Here is a 20428-nt window from a genome sequence, read left to right as displayed (position 1 = left end):
CCATCCTCCTGCTTCGGCCTCCCAACTAGCTGGGATTACAGGTGTGAGCTGCTGTGCTGGCCCAAACCAACTTATTGATGATGTTTTCATTACAAAGGGAATTTCCAAAAATTTGCGAAGCCTGTGTGGGTTTTTTGTTGTTTTTGTTATTGATACTGTTCTTTTCAATTCCTAGAAACTTCAACACAACTAAGAAGGCTGCGGTTACCAACTTAGGATCTCTACCAAGTAAAAATCCCAATTAGAACAAAGGTGACTTTGAACTGTTATCGACAGATTAATCAATGAAATGAGTTTGGAATCTCAGGCTAACTACCTTCATTTTCCCTAGTTACTTCCAAAAAAAATAGCCTTTCTCCCTGACAATGGAGTGTGGGCAACTGCAGGTCTCAACAGGAATGAAACCAAAATAGAAAATTACTTTTTCTCTCATTACTCGAGAGAAAGAACCACTTTAGCAGCAAAAGTCTTGACACAACTGTCTCTCCATCACTTCCCTCGAGTTAAGCAATGGACCTGAACTTTTCGTCAATCATGATCTTCTCAAAAACTAAGTCTCAAGCTCTTCAGAAACATTAATCACTGAAACACAAGCTGGAGACAACAAAAATCCCTCGAACAAATGGGTATATGTATCTACCTAGTTCCTGCCAGATAACCCGTTAACATACCTAGTACCTAGGGAAGGCAAGAACTAGTTAACTTACACTTTTCTAAGCAAAAGGATAAATTCTCAACCCTTCAAAACCCTCAACCTGGATGCAGTTCAAAAATTAGCATTTGAAATTGCAACTTTCTTTCTGGAGAAAATGTGTTGCACCGAGGGGCATATGTAACAGCATTATTTCCTGGCAGACAGGCTTGTAATGACATCACAGGACTGTTCCACTTGGAAACATCTAATGCTGGTACCATGTGAGGTCATCAGCCAGTCAGCTGCTAAAATATGACCAGAGAATGCCCTGCACATCTGTGATGAAGAAACCAACTTAAAAAGATCAATCAAATCAGCCCATGGCTGGGTTTTTCAATGCATGTACAACATGATGTTAATAGATATAGATTTTTTTTTTTTTTGAGACGGAGTCTCACTCTGTTGCCCAGGCTGGAGTGTGGTGGTACGATTTCGGCTCACTGCAACCTCCGCCTCCCGGGTGCAAGCGATTCTCCTGCCTCAGCCTCCCGAGTAGCTGAGACTACAGGCACCCACCACCAAGCCCGGCTAATTTTTATATTTTAGTAGAGATGGGGTTTCACCATACTGGCCAGGCTGATCTCGAACTCCTGACCTTGTGATCTGCCTGCCTTGGCCTCCCAAAGAACTGGGATTACATCCATGAGCCACCGCGCCCGATCTTTAATTCTTGATTGTTATTTTTGCCATTGTATTTGGCGCCCAAGGTTTTCGTACTCTGCACAGAATCTAAAAAATACGCTAGCAGGCAGCTGAGCTTGCCTTCTTACATTAACCACCGAAATTAGATCGATAATCTAGCAAATCAGCAGAGGGAATAACCTGCAATATATTTTTCCAACTGGAAGATACAGAACTAAATTTTCAATGTCTCAATCCAAAAGGAGAAAAAAAAAAAAAAAAACAACTCAGAAAAGCCCAAAAATGTCACCATCAACACAGGGTCACTGGAGCATCATTTGTCAAAGTTCCTAAAGAAGAACATCCAAACATACCCCAGTGGCATTTCCAGACAATCAGAAGGCACCAAAGAAATCAATCTGAACACATGAGTGTTTTCCAGGTGGCTGAAAATGCAAAGAATCTGGTGCTTCTGCAATTTTCCCTATTAATTGGGTCAGGCATTTGACACTTGAGGTGGCAAAAAATTGTTTTAATGGCAATGTCCCCTTTCCTGCCTTGCCAATTACCCCGGCCATGGCATTCCTCTGTCCACACAGGCCACAGCTGCTTAATCTCAGCCACCCCAGGCTGCACCTGTGAATCAGACCAGCCTAATCACACTAACAGATGGCAGAGGCCAAGTAGCCAGCTAAGAACCGCTATCACTTTAAATAGCATCTAATGTTTCACGGACACCAAACAGAGGCACCTCCTCACAGCAGTATCTCCCTGGTACAGCTAACACTAGCCCTTAATCACTGCAGAGCACCCATTTCAGGGGCAGAGTTGCTGTCATTCGAGAGCTAATTACAAAAGAACCCTGCTTGCAAGGTGAAGGCATGGCAAGTACACTGTTGGTTGGCATTCATCACATGGGCGCTGTACCCCCTGGCCCTTCTGCATGGGTGCTGGGCAGCTAGGAACACTGTTCACAATGCAAAGCATAAGGTCCACAGCACATAATCCTTCTGAACCACTCAGCCTGCCTGTCATGTAATCCATACCTTGCTGTTGCATTCTATTGCCTCACATCGTTTCACGATAACCTGCTATTAGGCAGGTAGCCGACTACCAGGACAACACAGTTCCCCAGGCATCCAAAAACCAAGCTGACAGAATCTGATGTCTCAATCCATAGTGCGGGCACCCACATACAGTAAAACTTGAGAGCTGTAAACACCTGGACAAGCATTCTCACTCCACCCCCATCGTGACCCTAGGATGCTCTCAGGCAACAGGCCTACGACTGAAATGCAGCTCTTCTTTTGCTTGCTGAGCCACAATTTCCAATCAATAAAGCAAGAATAAATACTCTCCACCTGATCGGGTTATTGGTGGCATGGACGGAACCAGCAACCAGCACAGAGCCTGTCTAGCGCAGGCCCTCAGCATCTTTGCCTCCAGCTTCACGACAGAGCCGCTGGCCAAAAGAAGCGAGTGGGCCGGGCGCCGTGGCTCATGCCTGTAGTCCCAGCACTTTGGGAGGCCGGGGCGAGCAGATCACGAGGTCAGGAAATCGAGACCATCCTGGCTAACACGGTGAAACCCCGTCTCTACTAAAAAATACAAAAAATTAGCCGGGTGTGGTGGCGGGCGCCTGTAGTCCCAGCTACTCAGGAGGCTGAGGCAGGAGAATGGCGTGAACCCGGGAGGCGGAGCTTGCAGTGAGCCAAGATCGTGCCACTGCACTCCAGCCTAGGCAACAGGGCAAGACTCCATCTCAAAAAAAAAAAAAAAAAAAAAAAGAAGCGAGTGACATGCTCCACTGTATCAGTGCTTTTTGTTAAATAACAATAATGATAACCTCTTTAGAAGGCTGGTACAAATCACAAAAGATACTTCCACTCACCATATTGTCCACTGTTTTACGAACAAGACCGCTAACGTTAAGCTCCCATTCAGGGCAGACCTCCACGTGCAAATTCTAAGCCAGTGGTTCTCGGTGTGAATCAGAATCACCCCTAGAGTTTCTAAGGCAGTGGGTCTGAGGAGGAACCTGAGCATCTCCATTTTGAGGGAGTTCTCAGGTGATGCTGATGCTGCTGGTCTAGGAACTTCACTTTGAGAACCACTGCCCTAAGCTTCCTCTTGACAAAAAGTAAAAACTGCATCAACCAAAATATTTCCCTTTTGCCCCAGCTGCTAGCAGACTCAGGGACAAATCTAAATCTTCACTTAAGTAACTCATTTATCCGAGGTACCTACCAATATCTATTTCATCTTTTTCCTTTAAAAAGCTAAAAGATAGGCCAGGCACAGTGGCTCACACCTGTAATTCCAGCACTTTGGGAGGCCGAGGCGGGCAGATCACCTGAGGTCGGGAGTTCCAGACCAGCCTGACCAACATGGAGAAACCCCGTCTCTACTAAAAATACAAAATTAGCAGGGTGTGGTAGCGTGTACCTGTAATCCCAGCTACTCGGGAGGCTGAGGCAGGAGAATTGCTTGAACCCGGGAGGCAGGGGCTGCGGTGAGCTGACATCACACCATTGCGCTCCAGCCTGGGCAACAAGAGCGAAACTCCCATCTCAAAAAAAAAAAAACAAACAAAAAACAACTAAAAGACAGTCTTTTCAACAAATAGTGCCAGAACCACTGGACATCCACAGGCTAAAAAGTGAATCCACACACACACCCTACATCCTTCACAAAAATTGACTTAAAATAGATTACACACATGAATACAAAATACAAAACAATAATACTCCTAGGAGGTAACATAGGAGAAAATCTAGATGACCTTGGGTTGGGTGATGACATTTTAGATATAACACCAAAGGCACCATCCATAAAAGAAAAAACCGAACTACGTGAAACTTAAAAATTTCTGCTCTGCAAGAGACACTGTTAATGGAATGAAAAGGCAAGCCACAGGTGGAGGGAGAAACTATTTGCAAAAGAGATGTAATAAAAGACTGTTATCCAAAATATACAAAGAACTCTTATAACTCAACAGTAAGAAAACAAACAACCTAATTAAAAAATGGGCCAACGGCCTTAACAGACATCTCACCAAAGAAGATACATAGATGGCAATTAATCATATGAAAAGATGTTTCACATCATCTGTCATCAGAGAAATTTAAATTAAAACAACAAAATACCATTACACACCTATCAGAATGGCCAAAATCCAGAACACCGAGCACATCGCATGATGTGGAGCAACAGGAACGCTCATTCATTGCTGGTGGGAATGCAAAATGGTGCAGCCACTTTGCAAGGCAGCTTGGTGGTTTCCTACAAATCTAAACATACTCTTCTCACATAATCCAGCAATCACACTCCTTAATATTTACCCAAAGTAACTGAAAACTATGTCCCCACAAAAACCTGCACAAAGATGTCTGTAGCAGCTTTATTTGCAACTGTCAAAACTTGGAAGCAACAAGAGTTTTTTTTTTTTTTTTTTTGAGATGGAGTCTCACTCTGTCACCCAGGCAGGAGTGCAGTGGTGTAATCTCGACTCACCGCAACCTCCACATCCTGGGTTCAAGTGATTCTCATGCCTCAGCCTCCCGAGTAGCTGGGATTACAGGCGTGCACCACTACACCTGGCTAACTTACGTTATTTTTAGCAGAGACAGGGATTTCGCCATGTTGGCCAGGCCGGTCTCAAACTTTTGTTCTCAAGTGATCCACCTGCCTCGGCCTCACAAAGTGCTGGGATTACAGGCGTGAGCTACAGTGCCCGGCCGAGATATCTTTTAGTAGGTAAATGGGTAAATAAACTTTGATACATACAAACAATGGAATACTCAGTGCTACAAACAAATGACCCATCAAGCCATGAAAAGACATGAGGGAAACTTGCATGCATCTTACTAAGTCTAAGAAGCCAATCTGTAAAGGCTACAGACTGTATGATTACACACCCTAAAGTCAACCATAGACTGGGTGATAATGATGGCAGTGCAGGTTCATCAACTGGAACAGATGTACCATTCTGGTGGGGATGTTGATAACAGGACAGGCTATGCATGTGTTGGGGAAGATTATATGGGAAATCTTTGTTCCTTCCTCTTTATTTTGCTGTGAACCTAAAACTGCTCAAAAAAATAAAGTATTGCCAGGGGCAGTGGCTCACACCTGTAATCCCAGCACTTCAGGAGGCCGAGGCAGGTGGATCACTTGAGGTCAGGAGTTCAAGACCAGCCTGGCCAACATGGTAAAACCCTGTCTCTACTAAAAATACATAAATTAGGCCGGGCACGTGGCTCACGCCTGTAATCCCAGCACTTTGGAAGGCCGAGGCGGGTGAATCACGAGGTCAAGAGTTCGAGACCAGCCTGGCCAACATGGTGAAACCCCACCTCTACTAAAAACACAAAAATTAGCCAGGTGTAGTGGCAGGCCCCTGTAGTCCTAGTTACTCAGGAGGCTGAGGCAGGAGAATTGCTTGAACCCGGGGGGTGCAGGTTGCAGTGAGCCAAGATCACGCCACTGCACTCCAGCCTGGGTGACAAAGCAAGACTGCATCTTGGGAAAAAAAAAAAAAAAAAATATATATATATATACATCAATTAGCTGGGTGTGGTATATTACTTAGGCCTTGTTTAAATGTACTACATTGACTAAAATCCTTTTAAGAAAAATGTAGACTATACCATGTAAGCAGAGAACCCCAACACTTTAGGAACATTCTAGCCAAGTCATTGGAAAATGCGAGTAATGCTATATTGTATTTTGTGTATTGAATAAACACTTGCAAGCACTCACTCTTCTGAGCACTACACAACTAGGAACTCACGTAATCCTCATAACAACCCCAGAAGACAGTATTATTATTATTACTCTCATTTTATAAAGAAACTAAGGCACAGAAGTGAAATGAGCAACTCAGAAGTTGTAGAGAAAGATTCAAACTCAGCTTGCCCAGCTCCAAGAGGCTACGCCAGGTTCTTCCTTGCAAGTAAATGGCCTCCCCCACGTTAGCACTCAGTGTTCATGGCCCTCATTACGCAAGCCACTCTTGGCTCCTTTTTCAATCGTGGTCTACAAAGTAAGGCACATGTCCTTCATTTCCACTCAGCATGAGGTGTGTGTTGTAGGAGGCCGGGTTTCTCACCCTAGGGATGATTGACATCTTGGACCAGATAATTCTTTGTTATGGGGCTGTGCTCTGCATCCCTGGCCCCTCCCCAACTAAAGGCCACCAGCACTCCCTCCCTCTTTTGTGATAACCAAATATTGCCCAATATGCTGGAAGAGCAAGAATAGGCAATCGCCCCAGTCACGCACCACTGGATTAAACCAAGTACAATCAGTGATTACAAGGAAAACCAAGGTGTTACATGGTTCTACTATTTTTATGTCTCTGAATAGGGAGAAGCCAAAGGGAAAAGGGAAAATCATGGAAAGAAAAGTAGTAACTGCTTTGAAAAACGAATGACCAGTGACACGAGAAGAAAGGACAAACGATAGAGAAGGCTGTGCAGCAACACTGGTTTATTCTCAGGTTTGAAAGTCAGGAAAGTAGACACAGCAGGGAAAGGCAAGGGCCGCAGGACACAGCATGGTGCAGAAGAGTCGACAAGAAGACAGGTGACAGGCAGGACTTCCCTCCATGCTCCTCTCTCGGGGACCATCGGAGCCGGGCAGTTACTTACTCTTGTTGTTACTGTTCTCACTGACAAAATCTTCTGCACCATCGGTGTCATCCTCATCATCTCCGGATGAGATGGCATCTGTATGCAAAAGAACATATTCCATGGATGTGTTTTTGCAAAGCAAAAAGGTTGCAATTATCTACAACTGAGACCTTCTCCATAGCAAAGTCAACAACCCAGGAACCCTCGCAAAGAGACTGGGATTGTTTTTAGTTAAGATAGTTCTAATGGCTTAAATTTTCCCTCCATGATGACAGTTGGTCTATGTTATGATTCTCAATGTTTTCTGCTTTCATGCTATTTAAACAGGCTATAAAACTGGATATATGAGAACTGGATTTCAAGCTTCAAACAGTATTCAAGCCCCTGACAAATTTACCAATTGTGTAGCACCCAAAGACTCTTTTTCCAACATTAACCTTTCAGTATGCGGGAACCCCCTGAAGAAAGAAATTGATCCCTAACAAAACTTAGTCCCTGTGTGGCCCTTCTCATCATCAACTAACATTCTGAAAGCAGAACTTTAAACTCGGCCACAAAGGGGGCCTGTTCTGTCCCGCTCACTGCATAGAAGGAAATCAAGGAGAGAAACTCAAACTCTAATAAACGAATCAGAAATCTTGAGTATCCAAATTTCAATCCTATATTCTAAATGCCAAAGATGTCAGTGGTACCAAAAAAAAAAAAAAAAGCATGTATTTACTTAAATAAAACTGTACTATATTAAGAAAAATGTTACTTTGTGCACAAGAATTCTGTTATTCTTAATGATCGGCCTTTCTGGTGCACCAGGTCCCAAAGAAGAATTTCAAAAACTATGAAGCTGTGTGCCTGGCATCCAATTAGAGATCTCACTACCTTTTCACTTGGCCAAAAAAATGTAAATCAGATAATGGCTACAGAGAAGAGAGAGCGTAGTGCTGGCGGGCCAACTCACCTGTGACATTCACCATGAAGTACCAAGTTTCACTGTCTACAGTCCTAGTGGCAGTACAAGCATAGAGGCCGGAGTCTCTAGGCGTGGCGCCCTTTATCTGCAAGTACTCCCCAATAAGCACTGTCCTATTGTTGGGCCCCAAGTGCACCCCATCCTTAGTCCAACTGATCACGGCGGCATCTTTCAACCGGCAGCGCACCTCTAGCGACTCCCCTGGCGCAGCCACGTACACTTCTGGTTGAGAGATTTGGTATTTGGTTGGTGGCTCTGCAGAAAGGTGGGAGAGAGAAGACGGAGACAGATGGGAAGGAGGGAGAGGAGAGAACGTCCAACAAAGGTCAGTGGAGGCCTGCTTATTCCCAGGAGAAGCTGTTCTTGCTTTGCAAATGGCCCCAGCAGGCATCCACCTCTCCCCGAGCCCCAGGAAGTCAGGAAGTATCTGGAACAGCAACCAGAGGATACCCCCAGCAAATCGGTCCTGACTTAGTTTCCACATCCTATGGGGCTTTAGAAACAAACCAAACCGTAGCATGGAAGGATATTCCACAAGAAAATGTTTAAATTGATTGCCAAAGTGTGTTGGCACCGTAATACCTGCAAAAATCTGTTATTGTGGTAGGTTTTATTTGTAAGAATGCCGAGTTTTACACATTTGTACATGAAACGTGACTGTGCGTCACACACACATACACTCTTAATTATTGGTGCTAGACTTGGTCTGTTGCCCCAAGGCCAGGCTTCTTAAAATGAATGCCTCAAACTCAAGGAAAACTAAGGGATCCCTCTACAAGATTTTTTGCCACCCAGAGTTTTCATGAGCTCTCAGGTTCAGATCAGTACTTTGCCGGTTTAGAGACCTAATTCTGTGCTGGGTGAGCTGAAACCTGCTGTTTTCCTCAAAATGATGAAAGCCTGGAGGCCTTAACACCAAAAACAAAAAGAACAAAATGCCCAGACAGCTGCAAGGCGGTCTCCATTGCACTTACAGGGGTCCTGAAATGAAGCCGCTGGGTGCTGTGTGCCCCCGACTCCACACGACAAAGCTGAGTCCCACCCTGCTCACCAACTCCCGCCACACATGTCCCAGGCTTCTTCTGTAGGGACAGTCCTTCCTCCCTCTCTTCCCTGTCATCCGCCCTCCAAGGCCCAAATCAAGCAGGGTCCTCCGTGATGGGGGTCACCTTGCATCAGTCCCCCTGGGCGGAAGTGTACTGGCTCCCTCCCCCTCCACCATACATCTGCCCACTTTGCCAGCTCACAGGATGCACCATATTCTCATGAACGCATCCCATCTCCCCAAGGAGACACCAAGACCCTACAGAAAAGGCATGGGTCTCATGGTTCTCTGTGCTTCCCGCCACCAATCCCATCCTGCTTGGCATACACATGGCCATGTCAAACAAGGTCACAGTCCCCAGATATGCAGCACAGGATGGGACCCACAAGGATCCAACCCACACAACCTCTCCACTGGAGTTGAGAGGAAACCATTGGCGTTTATTACTAACAACATCTGGAGCTGCCGGCTGGGGTGGCCACGAGGGCTCGAGAAGCAGGCTTTCATCCCTCCAGTGAGAAGTGTGAATGGGACCCAGAGTTCCAGGCCTGGAAAATGCAAAGCTTCCCAGCACTGAGAGAGCACCAAATCAGGGCAGGATCAAAGGCAACTGTTTTGCCTAGACACCCCTCAGAAGGACAAATCTCCTACAGGAGATTGAAATCAAGTCAATCTGTGTTTCAGTCCCACTGTGAAAGGAGCAAGGGCCACATACATCGGGGACAAGAAATCCGCCTCACCACCACCATCAACAGCCACACGGGAGGCCCGAGGCCTCCCAAAGGGGCATCCCCAAAGGCATGCATGCCAAGCCCCAGATGCCAACTAGCATGTGAACACAAAGAGAGAATCACAACAAAAGGAGGAAAATAGAAGCTAAATGTAACATGGACAAATGCACCCCAAAGCAAGGAAAGCCCAGCTGACGGGCAGGTTATGTTTCTAACGTTTGTTTTCTCACTCAACAATTATTTACTGCACGCCTACTATATAACAAGCCTATTCTGGAAGTTCCGCAGCAAGAGGAGACAAGCCAAAGACCCTGCACTTGTGGAGCGTCCATTATGGTGGGGGTGACGACAATAAATACAAAATCTACAAAAAATACAGTGTTCTTGATTAAGCATTAGGAAGAAGGACATGGCAAGGTATGGGCACACACAACAGTGGCAGGGGAGGGCTGGTCCCTTGGCAGGTGGTGGCGGATGAGATGGCCCGCGGGCCAACCCAGCCGCAGCTTGTTTTTGTAAACAAAGCTTTATTGGAACACAGCCATGCCCATTCCTTATTGTCTGGCGCTGCTTTTGTGTATTACAAGGGCAGAGTTCAGTAGTTGCAACAGAGACCCTGTGGCCTGCAAGCCCTACAATATTTGCAGTCTTGCCTTTGCAAAAAGTGTTTCAATCCCTGTTGTATAAGACAATCAGAGAGACTTCTCCAAAGAACAAGCATTTGAGCTGAGAAGTGAAGGACAAAGCGAAGTTTAAAAGATGCTGGGAACTTAAGTTTGAACGCTCTTAGAGCAGGTCTCTCAAGGCTGGTTAAGTCAAAATGCAGCTGAATTGAGTGACTAATAGAAATACTTTAAACTATGGAGACCAAACAGAAAAGAGAAAGGAAGAGAAATACGAGAAGGAGAAGAGGGCAGGGATTCAGTCTGGCCCCAAATCTCAGCCCATCTCCCACTCCCAACATCCTAGAGTCACAGATTCATGCAACATGAGAGCTGAAGGGGCTCCAAACGCTATTGGTCCAACCCCTTTGACAGCTGGCTAAGGCAAGGACAAGATGTTCTTTGAGTCCCAGGTCTCCAACAACTCATTGCTGAAACAGCACCCACCATGTTAGAATGAATTTACATTGGATTAGTCTGGGTCATAAAATGATCAATGTCTATTATGACAACATCACATGATCAGCAAGTCACCAGGAATGTTATGGAATGTACTTTCCTCTTAGCCAGAATTGGTCACCAGGGCAGCCGCTGAGCAGAGGCAGCAAAGCTTCCCTCCCTTACAGGGGAGGCACCTGGGACCCACACACCAATCTGCTCCATCCTGACCCTCAGATAAGGTGCAACCATGTCCCTGTGTCACGCAGTGGAATACTCTAAGACTGCATTGGGGGGAAAAAAAAAGATAAGCAAGGCATTTGCAATTGTGATACAGAAAAAATCTCTCTCCCGGCAAAGGAGGAGTTACGATGTATGATTTCCTGTTTTCAAAGGAAAGTGTTTTCACTGAGAATCCTTTCCTTCACCTAAAATCAGTAAACCCCAAAATCTTGCTGAAACTGGGGGTATCTGAGCTGCTGGACTACCACCTGCTGTTCTAGAAGGAAGAACAGGGGACAGCGAGGACCTGTGTCTTATTCGGAGCTGGACATGGGAGATGCCTGGTGAAGGGTGCTGCCCTGGATGAGAAGAGGATGAAGCCCGGAGTTCCCACGCCTCTCCGTTCCTGCTTCACCTCTTGGCCTGGCGTTCCCCACCTGTTGCAGGGTAAGAGTACCCAAATACTGGTTTATTATTGGTAAGATTCCAATGAGCCAACGAAGACGAACCTGATCATCAACTACAATGTGTTGGGCTAATGACTGTCACTATCACTGTTATTCTTCAAGGTGGAAGACGCTTGCCGTGATTTTTTAAGCACCGTGATTTTCAGAGGATAATCACAGAACATTTGGGTTTCTTTTTCTTTTTTTTTTTTTCTTTTTGAGATGGAGTCTCACTCTGTCGCCCAGGTTGGAATCCAGTGGCATGATCTCGGCTCACGGCAACCTCCACCTCCCAGGTTCAAGCGATTCTCCTGCCTCAGCCTCCCGAGTAGCTGGGACTACAGGCGTGCACCACCCCACCCGGCTAACTTTTTTGTATTTTTATGAGAGACAGCGTTTACCATATTGGCCATGCTGGTCTTGAACTCCTGACCTCGTGATCTGCCCGCCTCGGCCTCCCAAAGTGCTGGGATTACAGGCGTGAGCCACTGCGCCCAGCCGGGACACTTGGATCGCTATCTCCAGATACAAAGTGGTTTTACAGGAGTCCCATCTCAATGACAGTTAAGATGACTTGATGCACTAAAACTGCTTTTGATCCCAGTAAAACCAGATCAAAACTGTCATCTAGATATCCAAGCTTCAAGGATAGTAAAATATCACCCTCTAAAATACACCAATGAGATAATGATGTTTATCCATAAAAATCAAGCCATCCTCTCTTCAAAGTCTCAAACCAGTAACTGCTGTCTTGGTAAACTGAGAAAGCAAGGACTCCTCCCTCCACCCCTTCAGTGGTCATTTCACAAAGGGCCCATCTTAGGGATCAGTAGTACCTTTAGTAAACAGGCCAGTGATACCCCTGGGTATCCCAGAAGACTCTGCAAGCACATTAGGGAGAATGCATGAATAAACACACAAGAAAGAGAGAAAGAGGTTGGGGAGAAGCAATTAAAAGAGAGGATGTAAGTAAGAAGAGAGGCAGGGATGGGGTGGGGCCACACGCTGGGGATGGGCCAAATGCCACACCTGTAGCCTCCCAGGCCACCCGGTGGCCCCCCAAGCCCAGCCTGCAGGGCCCAGCACACACGACACATATCAAAGACAACCCCAGCCAGGGGGCCAAGAACACAAGCCCCTAACAGCTGGCTCAGCGGAAGCAGCTCTGTCCCTGCCCATGTCCTTGGGTCCATTTGCCGTCCACAGGGCTTGGCTTCTCTTCTGGGTTTGAATGCTGCAGATGACCTGACCCGCTGCCCACTCCCTGCAAACATGTACTCCCTGAGCCCTCCATGTCCATCCCCACAGTGGTACTGACCTGGCCCCAGGCTGTGCGGAGCCAAGATAACCAGCAAATCCCCTCTGTGCCTGCATGTGCAAAGGGGCCTCCCTAACTCTGGTCACCCCCCATGGATGGACCACCTCTCCCTGACTCCACCAGGCTACACAGCCTGCTCTGTGAAAGAGCAAAGAATCCCCAGGAAATGTACATAACTCCTTTTACAGTCATGTGAACACTTCCTGGATTTATTTTTTCCCATTGCTGTGGCATACTTTTCACCTTGTGCGAATCCACCAGGGGTGCACAGCCCAACATCTCCCTCATCTCCTGCCAAAACACAATGTGGAGAAGGTTCCAGAAGCCGCTTTGCTATGCACAAATGCTCTTTCAGAGGCTTCCACAGACAGAAAATATGTTTCCATGTATTTTTCACAATATGAATTAAAATTCGAAAAGAAGCAAGCAAGCTTCACAGTAGTGTTGGACATTCTTTGTCACTGTTTCCTAAAATTGGTAAACAAGGCACCAAGTCTCCCTGGGACACAGCTCAACATTTGTTTCTACTGCTGTGGCCACACTACTGCAGCCCTGCTGCATAAGGCTCAGTTGCATCCATGTGAATTTTCTCCCAGAAGTTTCAAATACTTGGGAAGTACCAGCAGCATGTTAGCAAGCAGGTTTTTTTTGTTTTGTTTTGTTTTGAGACGGAGTCTCGCTCTGTCACCCAGGCTGGAGTGCAGTGGCGCAATCTCGGCTCACTGCAAGCTCTGCCTCCCGGGTTCACGCCATTCTCCTGCCTCAGCCTCCCGAGTAGCTGGGACTACAGGGGACTGCCACCACATCCAGCTAATTTTTTGTATTTTTTTTAGTAGAGACGGGGTTTCACTGTGTTGGCCAGACGGGGTTTCACCGTGTTGGCCAGGATGGTCTCTATCTCCTGACCTCGTGATCCGCCCACCTCGGCCTCCCAAAGTGCTGGGATTACAGGCGTGAGCCACCGCGTCTGGCCTTTTTGTTTTTTTTTTGTTTTGTTTTGTTTTTGAGATGGAGTCTCGCTTTCTCACCCAGGCTGGAGTGCAATGGTGCCATCTTGGCTCACTGCAGCCTCCGCCTCCTGGGTTCAAGCAATTCTCCTGCCCAGCCTCTGGAATAGTTGGGATTACAGGTGCACACCACTACACCTGGCTAATTTTCTTTTTTTATTTTATTTTATTTTATTTTTTTATTTTAGTAGAGACGGGGTTTTACTGTGTTCCCCAGCCTGGTCTCAAACTCCTGAGCTCAGCCAATCCACCCGCCTCCACCTGCCAAAGTGCTAGGATTACAGGTGGTAGCCACCGCACCCGGCCATAAGCAGCTTCTTTAAAAAAAAAAACTGACTGGCCAGGCGTGATGACTCATGCTTGTAATCCCAGCACTTTGGGAGGCCGAAGCGGGCGGATCCCCTGAGGTCGGGAGTTCGAGACCAGCCTGGCCAACATGGAGAAACCCCGTCTCTACTGAAAATGCAAAATTAGCCGGGCATGGTGGCGCATGCCTGTAGTCCCAGCTACTCGGGAGGCTGAGGCAGGAGAATCGCTTGAACCTGGGAGGCGGAGGTTGTGGTGAGCTGAGATCACGCCATTGCACTCCAGCCTGGGCAACAAGAGCAAAACCCCATCTCAAAAAAAAAAAAAAAAATGACTGTTTTGATACTTTAAAAATGAGAGAGACAGGTACTTGTACAGTTAATCAAAAAATAAATGGGCCAGGCACAGCAGGTCATGCCTACAATCCCAGCACTCTGGGAGGTTGAGGTGGGAGAATCACTTGAGGTCAGAAGTTCAAGACCAGCCTAGGGAACATAGTAACATCCTCTCTCAACAAAAAATGAAAAAAAAAAAAAAAAAATAGCCGGGAATGGTGATAAACACATGTAGTCCCAGCTACTCAGGAGGCTGAGGTAGGAGGATCATTTGAGCCCCAGAGGCTGCACTGAGCTATGATCGCGCCACTGTATTCCTGCCTGGGTGACACAGCGAGACAAGAACCTGTCTCTAAAAATAAACAAATAGGCCAGGCATGGTGGCTCATCCCTGTAATTTCAGCACTTTGGGAGGCCAAAGCGGGTGGATCACCTGAGGTCAGGAGTTCGAGACCAGCCTGACCAACATGGTGAAACTCATCTCTATTAAATATAAAAAATTAGCTGGGCGTGGTGGCATGTGCCTGTAATCCCAGCTATCTGGGAGGTTGTGGCGGGAGAATCGCTTGAACCCGGGAGGTAGAGGTTGCAGTGAGCCGAGACCGTGCCATTGCACTCCAGCCTGGGTGACATGAGTGAAACTCTGTCTCAAACAAACAAACAAACAAACAAATAAATAGTATGAATAACAACAGGCATCTGCACATAGCCTGTGGGTAATTCCTGCCTCGACCTGGCCTCCCTCCTTCCCTAAGAAAACCATCCTGTCATTCCTTGGGGGCTCACAGGACCTCTGACTGGGGAGAGAAAGAAACTGAGGCAGGGGCTGCCTGACTCTCTAAGCCCCGCAGCAGATCATGGTAGAGATCGTGACCTCTCCATGTGACATCACATGGATTGCCACTAGCCACAAGCTGCATGAATTTACCTCTCTGTAAGTAAACAGAGAAAAAAATCCTCGCTGTATGTGAAGATAGCCCCAGGAGGGGGAAATCTTGTAGAAGTCAAAAAAGGCTGTGACTTATGTGACTTCACTGCACACAACCAGCTGGACTTCTCACCCATCTCAGCGGGAGGGTTGTCTTCAGACAGTTGAAACAGCAAAAGGGTTTGGAAACGGTAAGCTATTTCAGGTAACACTTTACGTTGCCAAACCAGCGATAGCAGCACTTCAGACTGTCACTTTTTATAATGTTTGCCTATAAACTTTTCCCGTGTGGTTTTTGAAATGGCGCCCAAATGCAAACAGAGAACAGATGGGAAACCTGAGTCTTGCCCCGTCCAATCACTTCATGGAGAACGGACGACAGATTTAAACTGTTAAGGAAGAAAAAAGCAGTTTCTACCAACGGCACAGCTCACTCCATTACTTTTCACAAATTAAGCCTTTTCTGGGGTTTCGCAGGGATGGTGTCTTTTCCAACGTCTAGATCATCCTAGTTCCAAGGATGCGGTGGGGTCGCCCTGGAACACATCCCACTGAGGTTTCTCCCTCCTCCAAAGTCAGAGGTGGCCAATCCCTAAACACACTCCTCCAGGAAGTAGAAGAAAGAGAGAAAGAAATCCCTGAACAGACTCCTCTGGAGGAGAGGGAAGGAAGAAAGAGAGGGAGAGGGGGGAAAAGGAGAGGAGAGATGGAGAGAAGGAAAAGGAAGGGAGAGAAACAGAGGGAGGGAGAGGGAGGGAGAGGGAGGGAGAGGAGGGAAGAGGAAGAAAGAGAGGGGAAGGGGAGAGGAGAAAGAGGGAAGGGGCAGAGAGAAGAGGCAGGTTAGGAGCACACCCGGGAGGCATGTCCTGTCAGGGTTGTGGGCTGCAGGAAGAAACCCGTTTGGACCTGGAGGCACAGCTGGGACTCCCACAAGCACTGTAACAGGAGCGCTGGGGGAAGGGTAGTAAAATGGCCTTGGGTTCCCGGTGCCCTCCCACACCTCCTGCCACCTTGTACAGAGTAAATGTCATGGCTGTAGGGCTGCCAGTGTCTCTACGGAGGAAACAGAGTCCGGCTGCAAATGTCGCTACATAGTCACCGCACACAAAGCACATGGCAAGTAAGCGGCCGCCACTGTCCTCCCTGGTCCAGCAGCCCCCAACTGGCCCTCTTAGTCTGGAAGATGTCCTGTAGTGGCCACGCCCAGTCCCAGTAAGAAGTCTTCACTGGTCAATACCCAATTCTCTGTCCATAGGAACAGAAGAGAGATTTCTGCAAGATAGGGGTTCTGGAAGAGCCCAGCCCCCTCTTTCCTATGGCACAATCTGGGTCTCGCTGGCATCAGAACTTATCAGCAGAAGGAAATAAAGGCAATGGAGGCCAGATGCGGTGGCTCATGTCTGTAATACCAGCACTCTGGGAGGCCCAGGCAGGTGGATCACTTGAGGTCAGGAGTTCGAGACCGGCCTGGCCAACAAGACGAAACCCCGTCTCTACTAAAAACACAAAAATTAGCCAGGCATGGTGGTGTGTGCCTGTAGTCCCAGCTACACAGGAAGCAGAGGCAGGAGAATCGCTTGAACCCGGGAGGCGGGGGTTGCAGTGAGCCCAGATCGCGCCACTGCACTCCAGCCTGGGTGACAGAACTAAACTCCATCTCAAAAAAAAAAAAAAATTAATTAAATTAAAAAATAAAGGCAATGGAGTCCCGCCAATGAAGTCAGAACCAACCACCTTTGTGTGCCCTGCCATGAGGGCTGTGCACACAGCAACGAAGACAGCCTGCTGCAGCCCAGACATCCTCAAAGCCTCCCCTCTACAAGAACCGACTTGCAAGAAGACCAAATTCCTCACATCAAACAGAGACCTTATAAGGCATAGGTACTACGTGTTCTTTAAGGGGGCAAGGAAGGGACAAATACTCCGCACAATATAAAGGTGAAAGTTCTCTACCTCGAGAAATACTGCCAACATAAAAACGGAGAACAAAAAGAAGTCAAAGCAACAAACAACAGTAAGTATGCAGGCTGAAAGGGTGCAGTCCTCTTTCTAACCAGTTGTCAGGGTGTCTGGTAGACATGAGTCGGGACTGAAACCTCCCTGGTCGCTAACAAGGATGCCGGTAACAACAGCTAACAGCTGCCTCTGCAGCGGTAGCTGGATTTCTCCAGAAACTCCAGACTGGCTCATGTTCCTAGTGATCAGATGGGATCATGGCTAATGTTTCCAATATGGTAACCATTAAAAATTATATATTTAGGCATACCCCTCATATCATTTAAGTCTGCCTTTGAGAAACATGCTGGATGGCTCTTCACGTTTAAATTATGTTGTTGCCCATGACAAAATAAAAATGCACACAGAGTAAAGAGCCTAAGAATGCACTTACTGAAGAGTGAGTCACCATGTCTCCCAGTGTCCCCACCCAAAGTGGAAATCCACACTCCCTGTTTTGTCAGTATCCCTCTCGCTTTTGATCTGATGTTTTTGGCTGTTCATGACAGTGTTCTCCAAAAACAGATGCACAGAGGGAAGGTTTTCTCCCTGGTCCCAACACGTGTATTAAACTCATATTTCATGAGTGAAAAATTCCCGATGGAACACTAAGACGCAGGTATTGAATCAGTACTGTGTGCATAAACTCCTAGATATGGGCAGCTTTGCTTGCGCAAGAACTTCAAAATCGAGCCTGGCCAAGTGCGGTGGCTCACACCTGTAATCCCAGCACTTTGGCAGGCCGAGGCTGGTGGATCACCTGAGGTCAGGAGTTCAAGACCAGCCTGGCCAACATGGTGAAACCCCATGTCTACTAAAAATACAAAAATTAAGCCAGGCGTGGTGGTGCACGCCTGTAATCCCAGCTACTCGGGAGGCTGAGGCAGGAGAATCACTTAAACCTGGGAGGCAGAGGTTGCAGTGAGCCGAGTTCGTGCCACTGCACTCCAGCCTGGGTGACAGAGCGAGACTTCGTCTCAAAAATATAAATAAATAAAAAATAATAATAATTAAAAAAAATAAAAGGCCGGGCACGGTGGCTCACACCTGTAATCCCAGCACTTTGGGAGGCCGAGGGCGGATCATCTGAGGTCAGGAGTTCGAGAGCAGCCTGACCGACATGGAGAAACCCCGTCTCTACCAAAAATACAAAATTAGCCGGGCGTGGTGGCACATGCCTGCAATCCCAGCTACTAGGGAGGGTGAGACAGGAGAATTGCTTGAACCTGGGAGGCGGAGGTTACGGTGAGCCGAGATCACGCCATTGCCCTCCAGCCTGGGCAACAAGAGCGAAACTCCGTCTCAAAAAATAAATAAATAAATAAATTGAGTCTTTTGTTCAGAAAGCATTTCCCAAAGTGACAGGCCATTAGATCATATAGCGCCCAGGAAATAGATACTTGCGCTGTTACGTTGAAGTCCTGCATGCCCCGGCTCGGATGTACAATGAGGAGTCTGTGTGCCTGGCTGCCTGGCCAGCCCAGCCCGAGCCTCCTACCTTCTGAAAATACGCTTGCTGGACATAGCAGAGAAAGCTGGTACATCTTCAGCCCTTCAGGGCTTCTTGGGACACACTGTTCTAGGGAAAACCCTTTCATCAGAAGGCATGTGAGGGGCTCACAAGGAGGTGACGGAGTGAATAGGATGTGCCTGCCCTTTAATGACACAATCTTAGGGTTGAAGAGTGGCCCTACAGAGTTGTCACTCGTAAAATGAACACATTATGATCTCCAGTCCTGAAACTGAACCCTCTGGTCTCAAAACGCTTCCATCCCCTGAGTCCTAATGACAGTGCTCAGCCAGAGGCAGCTCTCCTCATCTTACAAAGTAGTAAAGCACCTGTCTCAACAGACAGCTATACCCCAAGCCTCTCATGGTCCCTTAGCAGTAAGGCTATGGCCTCATTTTTGTCCCTTCTCTGGTGACTCTTCAGAAAAGGCTGGGGGTGTTAAAGGTACAGACCAAGGCCGGGCATGGTGGCTCATGCCTGTAATCCCAGAACTTTGGGAAGCTGAGGCAGGTGGATCATTTGAGGTCAGGAGTTCGAGACCAGCCTGGCCAACATGGTGAAACCCCATCTCTATTAAAAATACAAAAATTAGCTGGGCATGGTGGCAGGCGCCTATAGTCCCAGCTACTCAGGAGGCTGAGGCAGGAGAATCGCTTGAACCTGGGAGGCGGAAGTTGCAGTGAGCCGAGATCGTGCCACTGTGCTCCAGCCTGGATGACAGAGCGAGACTCCATCTCAAAAAAAAAAAAAAAAAAATATATATATATATATATATAGAGAGAGAGAGAGACGCCAAACAGACCTGTCACTGACACCGAGACTCTGCCACTTACAAATCGTGTGACCTTGAGTCAAGTCCTCAGAGCAGGAACAATAATAAATGAGATAGGACACAGAAGGCACCCAGCACAATCTCTGGCACTTACACATCTGCCATCAGAAAGACCTTCCGGCTGAAATCCTCACTCCTCCGCTAAACAGGAAAAAAAGCAAGGCTGCCTAGCCAGGTCTTCTCAGTGTGGAAGGTCGGGAGGTGAGAGAGGAGGGGGCAGGGCTCCTGTTCTCTTTCTCAATCCCTAACACAGAGTTGTGGGTTAATTATCTTCGGTTAGCATTCTGCTCCCTGCTGGTGCGTGCATGTGTGTATGTGTTCTTATGGACAGGAACATGTCAAGGAGGTCTTCTTGCCTTTCTAGGAAACTTTTCCTTCCCTGCCACCCCTCCTGTATCCATGGATATACCCAGAATTCCACCTCTGGCTCTTCTGGTCCTTTCCCTGCATTCCAGTCTCTTGGGCACCTGTGGCTTTTCCCACCTCCTCCCCGCAGATGCCACTCAAGTCCCTGCTTGTAGGTTCATACTTCCACCTGCCCGGGGGGGGAGGAAACACATAACCTGGATGTCTGCAGAGGTCGTATCCAAAACAAGCAAGTGACCTTCAACCTCCTCCTCCTCCACCAGCCTCTTCTCTTACACGATGAAGGGAGTCACACCACTGAACTGCCACCTATGCTCCACGTCGGCCCTGAAGCCCCTCTTTTCCTCTGGCCCTTCCTCTGATCAGCCCCCA

The 20428-nt window shown here is 47.5% G+C and overlaps 1 protein-coding gene across 9 annotated transcripts in view; it reads right to left on the bottom strand.

Moving 5' to 3' along the window:
* FGFR2 (fibroblast growth factor receptor 2) overlaps positions 1-20428 on the bottom strand; it is a 121421-nt gene that overhangs the window by 80176 nt on the left and 20817 nt on the right. For 5 of the 9 annotated variants that reach the window (XM_055246808.2, XM_055246817.2, XM_055246788.2 and 2 more), the window contains exons 3-4: positions 7904-8170; positions 6967-7044 (exon numbers count right to left, since the gene is read on the bottom strand). The exons of 2 other annotated variants lie outside the window; for them this stretch is intronic. In XM_055246808.2, coding sequence (XP_055102783.2) covers positions 6967-7044; positions 7904-8170 — 345 coding nt within the window. The remainder of the gene's footprint in view (positions 1-6966; positions 7045-7903; positions 8171-20428) is intronic. 2 more of the 9 variants (XM_055246825.2, XM_055246835.2) reach the window with 1 other exon arrangement.

The sequence above is a fragment of the Symphalangus syndactylus genome, chromosome 2, assembly GCF_028878055.3.
Source record: "Symphalangus syndactylus isolate Jambi chromosome 2, NHGRI_mSymSyn1-v2.1_pri, whole genome shotgun sequence".
NCBI classification, from domain to species: domain Eukaryota; kingdom Metazoa; phylum Chordata; class Mammalia; order Primates; family Hylobatidae; genus Symphalangus; species Symphalangus syndactylus.
This window is presented reverse-complemented; position numbering and strand designations above follow the sequence as displayed.